Source organism: Clarias gariepinus, chromosome 26 (assembly GCF_024256425.1).
Source record: "Clarias gariepinus isolate MV-2021 ecotype Netherlands chromosome 26, CGAR_prim_01v2, whole genome shotgun sequence".
Classification (NCBI taxonomy): domain Eukaryota; kingdom Metazoa; phylum Chordata; class Actinopteri; order Siluriformes; family Clariidae; genus Clarias; species Clarias gariepinus.
This window is the reverse complement of record NC_071125.1, coordinates 6814402-6822737: the sequence shown is the minus strand read 5'-3', so window position 1 is coordinate 6822737 and position 8336 is coordinate 6814402. Positions and strand designations below refer to the sequence as shown.

General features: G+C 41.9%; 1 protein-coding gene across 4 annotated transcripts; it reads left to right on the top strand.

Annotated features, from left to right (window-relative positions):
• Positions 1 to 127: 127 nt before the first annotated feature.
• On the top strand, positions 128 to 8017 carry LOC128514016 (zinc fingers and homeoboxes protein 1-like). Of its 4 annotated transcripts, none has more exons than XM_053487639.1 (3): positions 128 to 343; positions 2803 to 3064; positions 4793 to 8017. In XM_053487639.1, the coding sequence occupies exons 2-3, from the start codon at positions 2905 to 2907 to the stop codon at positions 7096 to 7098; spliced, it is 2466 nt and encodes an 821-aa protein (XP_053343614.1). In that variant the 5' UTR covers positions 128 to 343; positions 2803 to 2904; the 3' UTR covers positions 7099 to 8017. The 4 variants fall into 4 exon arrangements, with proteins under 4 accessions (XP_053343614.1, XP_053343615.1, XP_053343613.1 ...); XM_053487640.1 differs by having other exon boundaries at positions 2800 to 3064; XM_053487638.1 differs by lacking the exon at positions 128 to 343 and adding an exon at positions 366 to 835.
• The last annotated feature ends 319 nt before the right edge of the window (positions 8018 to 8336 follow it).

Below are 8336 nucleotides of genomic sequence, written 5' to 3'. Positions count from 1 at the left end.
AGCAGTTATTGTACCCCCTTTCACTGTGTGTGTGTGTGTGTGTGTGTGTGAGAGAGAGAGAGAGAGAGAGGTTTTTGCACTTGGCATGTTAATCATTAAGTGATTGTATCGATGCGTTATGATTATTCTTGTCGATGATAAACATGCACGGACCTTAAGGACGAGTGTTTGATGTGATGGGGAAATTCCGTGTACTGGTTTCCAGACGCCGTGGTCACGTGACGGCTCTGGGTCTGATTGGTCGGTTGCAGTGGGTAAACCTCGGAAGTTTTCAGCAGCAGATTGACTCCGTCTGGACGCGCGGGTCCGTGCATGGCCGGAGCAGACCGCAGCAGGTTACTCGGTGTGTTTTTCATTAGGTGTTTTGTGTCCGTCTGTGCGCGTGTCGAAACTTTGAACGATTTATTGTGACCTTTTTTTGAAGTCGCGGCGGGGAGTCGCCTGGCGATGACGTCAGCACGTAACACTGACAGCGGAGACGGTTGATCATTAAAAAAAAAAAAAAAAAAACTGGCATTAAAAAAATGAGGCTGTAATTATCGCCGTGTTTGATTAACAAATAGTGTGAATTTGGTTTGTGGGCTCTGGTGTATCGGGACAGAAATCAAGACGTGAGCCGAATTCCGTGTCGCCCTGCATCTAACAAACATCCAGCGTTAAAAAGCGCTGACCCCGCCGCCGACCGAGGAGCAGCTAGCTAGTTAGCTTAGCTTTCTTAGCTTAGCTTCACTTCATATTACTGCAGCGTTTGAACCAGTGAGGCGAAGCTAGCTAGCGCTGAGCGTTCTCAAAATGCTAAAAACGGGCTTGTGCTGAAGAGCGAGAGGACTCCCCGGTGAGTTTACAGCAGCTTAGCATCCTCGTGTTCGGTCCTGAGTGACAGCCAGATGCTACCTGTCTCAATACACAAACGCGTTATACATCACTTATAACGGCTAATAACGCACTGCTGGAATAAGTCATATTTTTAAAACACATGGCCTGTTTTTTTTCAGGTTCGTTTCTGGCTTCAGCACTTTTCTTTCAATTTCGTTTATGTACTTAATCCCAATGCATTCAGGTTCATTTAAGTGGGAGTGAAAATGAAGTTTAGGGCAAAAACTACAGTAGTTGTCTTACCTGTTTGACACAGTTAAAGGAAAACTCCATCCTCAATCACATTCATTATATTACTACAAAATTATATCTGATCTGTTATATAATCCTAGGGATACTTTTCTCTCTCTCTCAGTGTCAGTCCTTTTTTTTTTTTTTTTTTTTTTGCATTAGGAATGTATAGTTGTCTCATTCTGGTGTCACAAGGGGGACGATATCTGTATTGACTCATCCAAGCAGTTCGCACAGTTGGACTGGTTGTCAAATGTCAATCAGCGGAATGAGTAATCTTTTAGTAGGAAATCAGCGTTCAGGACGGCAGATGCGGAAATTACCTTGGACCTGTTACTCCATTGGCTGCTCCCCTCATGGGGTCAACGCAGTGGACCATCCAGTCACCACGACAACTTGCCACAGATTTTGCATCGGATGCCATTCTAGATGCAACCCTTTAATTTTAACCAGGCTTGGGACCGGCACTGCATCCAGTGGCTGGGGTTTGGGTGTGAATCGAACCCGGACCTTCCTTCAACCTAACACTGAGCCGCCAATGCACCAAATTATTGGAATTGTAATGGAGATTGTTAATGGTCACCTTACTGCTAACATTTGAGGAGTTTGGACCAACCTTACCACTACCAGTTGAATGGAAAACTTTCAAGCTGTGTTTTTAAAATGTTTTATTTTTACACAATTACACAATCTAATTTGATAGTCTCCGTTTTGTGATTTGTGGATAATTAAGTAAAAACAACAAAACAGTCAGTTTAGCGTGTATCGGGATGAAACTGCCTCTCAGGATGACCACCACAGGAAAGCAAGCTCAAAACGTACCTCTGAGAAGCCTGTTAAGGGAGGTTTATTTAAAGTTGCCAGCCTCAAAAATCACCAATTAGAAAACAGCACCTCAGATTAGAGCCGTTATAAAGGCTTTACAGAGCATAAGTGCAGATACATCTTAACATTAACTGTTAAAATTATATTTTGGAATCCTTCAGAATTGTTTTACAATGTAGAAAGAAAAACAGTAAAGACCATTGGATTTGTGTCCAAACATTTGACTGGCAGGATAATTGGCTTCTACTGAAATAAAAATTGCTTAATTTTCACTTTAAATTTTTTTCAATGATCTGCGTCATGGTATTGAGGAATCCAACATGTAAAAGTCCAGAATGCAATACAGTTGTATGCCACGATGCCGTCTTCAAGTTTCCTAGGAAATTCTTGCGCAAGAGGTTGGAGGTGTGATTATGTCTTGGCTATTGTTTGGGAAACTTCTTTTGTTTCTGTTAAAAATGCACAGATTGCAATTTTATTGTTTTTTGATTAGTTTTTCTTCCCATCAAAGAATTCTACGTAATTAACAGCAAACCCAAACCTTGTGTAAAATGGAAACAGTTACATATTTATAATAAAACATGGAGCATTAAAATATCTTTATACAAAAACTTCAAGTTATTAGCCAGAGCATTTTTTGTTTGTTTGTTTAGGTTTTATTGTCTAAATAATGTTCATGCATTGTTGAGGAGAAAGGAATTTAAACTAAAATGGTTGCGCTACAAAGTACATCCTGGACCTGATTGGAGAGGAAATCCTAATAATATAGTTTAACTTCTAAATAGGGTTAACTTTTAGGGTGGATATTGTTAACTGACTGAAATGAAAACATTTCAAATGTAATGCTTTTCTTTTTTTTCCCTCCAGCAGATGTCATATCGGAGTGGGGTAAACTTTTAGCATGTGAATACGGTTTCTTGCCGCTTCAGACAGTCTTTGCCATCTCAAAGCCTATCTGGTGCTACAGACACAATGTCGAGCCGAAGGAAGTCCACCACCCCCTGCATGGTGCTTCCATCAGATGTAGTGGAACAGGATCTGGATATGGAGACCCTTGCAGGGGAAGAAGGAGTGGAAAACGCTGCCGAAATTCCTACAGAGGGCGTAGTTGTTCCCTTGGACAGTGAAGGAGGTACGGCCGGTTTGGTTACTTGGAGTAGATTAAACAAGTCTTCTTATTCATTAATAAAATAATGTTGAAGACACTGAAAAATATTACAGAAGTAATATAAATTATGTAGTTAACAAAAATGTGTTAAATAACCCAGAATATGTTTTATATTTTCGATTCTTTAAACTAGCCACCTATTGTTTTGATGACAGATTTACACACCCTTGGTATTCTCTCGGTCAGCCTCATGAGGTAGTCTCCTTGAATGATTTTCCAACAATCTTAAAGAAATTCCCAGAGCTTTTGAGTATGTATTTTCTTAATTGGATTTAGATCGGATGATTGTGGAGGCCAGGTCATCTGATGCAGCACTCAATTACTCTCAAATAAAAAAAATATATAAATCACATACACAACCATACACAGTATGATGTGCAGTAAAATGCGTACACTTGTTTGTGACCCAAAAAAATTAAATAAGAGCTACAAATGCCAATAGAAAAGAATAAAAAATATAAAATCTACAATATAATAATTTCCAACAGTCCATTGTTGGGGTGGCTATGGTCCTTCACGATCTTCCTGGCCTTGGTTCAGCCCCGCTTGCTGTAGATTAAGTGCAGGTCACAGAGCTCGGTATGGATGATGCACTCAGCTGATCGCACCAACCTCTGAATAGCTCATCTGCCCTGCATGGTGTTGTTCCCGAACGAGGTTGCGATGTTTCCCGTCAATATGCTCTCTATGGTGCAGGAGTAGAAATTCTTAAGCAGCTTAGAGGGCAGTCTAAAGTCTCTCAAGCACCATAACAGCACTATAAAAAATAGCTGTTACATAACTTAGAGGTGTGTTTGGTGTTGGAAAGCAAATGATGGACCCACTACGTGCATACCAGATGGGATGACATGTCACTGCAAAATGCTCTGGAAGCCATGCTGGTTAAGTGTGCCGTCTATTTTGACCCCAACAGTCAAACTTTCTCCATGATTCACAGCAGAAACCACGCATTCAGGAATTATCTGTTCACCTTTTCTACGGACAAAGCAATGGTGGGTGAAACCAAAAATCTCACATTTGGACTTATCAGAGCGAAGGCAAAAGTCCTTTCCTTATGTTTCCCAAGCAAGTCTCATCTGAAAGTAATGCTTTTTTTGCCAAAATTCAAAGTTTTGGGAAATCTTCACTTATTAAAGTAACCAGTTTGTTCTCTTTACTTAAGTGAGTGTTTCTTGCAATAATATGGATTTGTGTGGGAGTTGCAGTAGCAATAATTGGGCTTTTGACTCTGTATCCACCCTTTCTCTGCACAAGACAACTGATGATAAAGCACATTTGGAAGCCAATAAATGTTACCAACTGTCACCCGTCATCAAAGCTAAAATATAAGACATATTCTGGATTGTTTTGCATATTTTTGTTTACTACATAACGCCATATATGTTCTTTCATATTTTGGATGTTTTGCTTATGAAAAATTTTAAAGGACACTGAAAAAGGAGGTGAGTCTTTTGACTGGAGGTGTAAGTCTTACTCAAGTCTTCATTTAGTGCTTGACAAGCTGAAATATGCATGGCAGCATATAATATTTTGCAATTAATATCATCAAAATGTACCACTTTGGTAGATGCATCTTAAGCTGTTTTTAGCTACAGTACACATTTAATTAATAATCATATTACAGTGTTTATTCTGTAGTTGCCATGCAAAGAAAAATCATAGATTTTTTTTTGTGTCCCCCCTTATTCTCAGAGCCTGAAGACAGTTTAAGCAATGCTGCAGGAAAACGACCAAGTCAAACTGCTGTAGAGCTGCCACCAGGCACTGATCTAACTGCTGAAGGAAGTGTTCAGGCTGAGACGGAGGACAGCGAAGACCCTTCCATCACTGGGATTTTTCTCAGCAAAACTCCTATTATGAAAAAGAAGCCCGAACCCAAACGAATAGCCGTGTCTCTCAAAGGGGCAGAAGAGGGCGATTCATTAATTGAAAGTGAAGGGGATCTGGAGTCACTGGACGCATCCTCCATTCCAGCAGATATGACAAACCCAATCCTTGGTGATTCCACAAAACCTGGCATGTTTGTCGGCATTCCCAACCCAGCTCCTGCAGAGCAAAAGAAGCCAGTTGTGAACCCTGCTACAGTCCTTCCTGCTGGCCTCGCCCAGGTCCTGTCAGCCTTGCAAGCACAGCAGAGTGCTCAGGCTCAGCTCCTAATTCCAGTGAGCAGCATTCCGACCTACAATACAGCCATGGACACCAATGCACTACTTGTGAACACGTACAAGAAGTTCCCTTACCCATCTGTTTCTGAGATCATGGGCTTGTCAACCCAGACCAAATTCTCAGAGGAGCAGATAAAGATCTGGTTCTCTGCTCAGCGTTTGAAGCACGGTGTGAGCTGGACGCCAGAGGAAGTTGAAGAGGCTCGAAGGAAGCAATTTAACGGCACGGTCCACACTGTGCCTCAGACCATTACAGTCATCCCAGCTCACCATCTCTCTGCCACTAATGGCCTCCAGTCGATCCTTCAGACTTGCCAAATTGTGGGGCAGCCAGGCCTGGTTCTGACGCAGGTCGGCACCGCAAACAGCTTGCCAGGCACCACCCCTATCACGCTAACTGTTGCAGGGATGCCAAGTCAGAGCCAGGTATCTAAGATTACAACTAGTCAGACCAGCTCTGCTGTAAGTGAAACAAAGAGAGCTACGACGGTCCAGCCTCCATCGCTGACTCCTCAGGAGAGCTCTGCCCTCAATGCCGATCACTTTGGCCTGCGCCCAAAGAAGTCGAAGGAGCAGCTGGCTGAGCTGAAAGCCAGCTACATGAAAAACCACTTTGCCAGCGACGCTGAAATCGCCAGGCTGATGAAGCTGACCAACCTCACCAAAGGCGAGATCAAGAAATGGTTCAGCGATACCCGTTATAACCAGCGCAATTCAAAAAACAACCACTTCAGCATACCCCATGAAAGCTCACGGGCCAACAACAGTAGTGCCACTATTGTTATTGACTCTAGTGATGAGACGCCTCAATCCCCAACACCATCGCCCGTCAAAGAGAAGGAGACCCGCAAGACCTGGAACCCATTTCCAGACTTCACTCTGCAGAAGTTTAAGGAAAAGACTCCAGAGCAGTTGGTGATTCTAGAAGAGAGCTATCAAAAATGTGATACCCCAACAGACGAAGAACTAAGTCGTCTGAGAGCTGAAACGAAGCTCACAAGGCGGGAGATTGATGCTTGGTTCACAGAGAAGAGGAAAACACCCGTCACCGATTCATCAGAACAAAAGATGGATGAGATGGATGGTAAGCCCTCTCAGAGTAAAGGTAATCAGAGTCCAACTGGAGGAAAACGATTGTCCAAGGAAAAGATCACCAAGAAAACTCCGGAACAGCTTCATGTCCTCAAGAGTGCCTTTGTACGCACTCAATGGCCATCTGCCGAGGAATACGACCAATTAGCTGAGGAAAGTGGGCTACCCCGGTCTTACATTGTCAACTGGTTTGGGGATACCAGATACGCCTGGAAGAACGGCAATCTTAAATGGTATTTCTATTATCAGAGTGGCAACTTAGACGGTCTGAATGGCAACAAGGGCAGGAAACGGAGGATTCGGAACCGAGGCTGGGGGAGGTCGCGCAGCAGGAGAGCCAGAAAATCCACAGGTTCCGAGAAGTCCCCGCCACTGAAGTTCAAGACCGGAAAAGAGTTTCTTAAGGAGTACTACTTGAAGCACAAGTTTTTGAACGAGCAAGATTTGGATGAGCTGGTAGCCAAGTCGAATATGAGTTATGAGCAGGTCAGGGAGTGGTTTGCCGAGGTTGCTCGGAAGGTGGATATTGGCGCGGATCCCTTTGAAGACAACATGGGTAATGAGCAAGAAGAGGAGGAGTCAGAGGGGGAGAACGAGATGGCGGTCGAAGAGCAAGGACCCTCCGTCGCCGGTGATGATTGCGATGAGGATGATGAGGATGATGAGGATACCGACGATAGTGATTCCTGGGAGCCCCCGCAGAGTGTTAGAAAAACTTTGTCAGGATCTGAGGAACACTGATTCATTAGCTTTATTTGCCTTTGGAAATAATAAAGGTTTGTGAAAAGAATGACTGAGGATCCGGTTACAACTTGCTGACTAATCCCGCTTGCATCGCTTTTACATTTTTCACTTTCTTATTCAAGCTTATTGTTAGTGTTTGTTTTTATAACATTTGCAAACACAAATTGAAGTTCGGTTCTGTCGAAATTTAAGATCTCTTTCACAAACTCTGTGTATTTTCAGCTCTGTTTATCTCTGAAGAGTATTGCACACAAAATGAAGAATCCTGGCCCAGCTAGTCTGTACCTTCAGTTGTGCAATTTGACTGTAAAAAAAAAAAAAAAAAAAGAAGAAGAGATTTTATGTCAGGTTTAGGGCTGAGTTAATTTTTTTTTTTAATTAAAAAAAAAAAAGATCCTCCCTTTGCCACAAGGAGGGTCTGTGGTGCCAAAGTTACTTTAGCTGAATGTTACATTTCCCTGTTTTGTGAAAGAAAATAATTCATTTAAGAAAATGAGTGTATGATATCTAGACAGAGTGTGAGAGAGAGCCATGCACAAAAAAAAAAAAACAGGGCACTTTTGTTGGGTGTTTTTTAAAAAAAAATAACCCTGCCTCTTACGCCATCTAATGGCATCAAGTATAAAAAAAAATATGTTGTATGAAATCTGTTGGAATTTACTCTACAGTAATAGTAATAGGCAAATCGTATTCCTCTTCACTTATTGGTCTACTGAGTGTAATCTGAACATGAATACAGCACAACCAGTGAAGATCTGTAGCTTTGATTCCCAGGAGGTGCTCTGCCCTCAACTTTTCCAGGATTTCGAGTCTCTCTTGGGAGTCTGGGATTACAGACAACGGCTGCAGAAGACGGAGTGTTATTAGTGCCTGTACCAAGGAGTGGGACTGTTTTTGTTTTTTTGTTGTTGTTGTTTTTTTTCCCCCTTTTGCTCCATTTCAACCAGACTCTTTATTCAATCTCTTTTTAAAAATTTGTGCATTGCTAATTCTTAATGAACGGTCGACCGTATTTCCCGTGTGTCCCTGAAGCTTAACCCTTATGTTCTGTTTGCCCTGTTTAATCGAAACTGATTTTCATCTTGATAAACGAGTTTCTATAATAGAAATCTTTTTTTAAATGATTTTATTACATCAATCCTATTCAGGTCTGTTTAGCCTGGGAAAAAACAGCTAGCGTTTTATTATTATTATTTATTTTATTTTTTTTAATTAACAAAAATCAGATTTTAGCT

What these genes read in the sequence shown, in the direction of transcription:
- LOC128514016 (XM_053487639.1), top strand. Translation starts at nt 2,905, where the DNA reads ATGTCGAGCCGAAGGAAGTCCACCACCCCCTGCATGGTGCTTCCATCA. An exon ending in TCCCTTGGACAGTGAAGGAG is followed by an intron (nt 3,065 to 4,792) that starts GTACGGCCGGTT and finishes CCTTATTCTCAG; the next exon opens with AGCCTGAAGACAGTTTAAGC.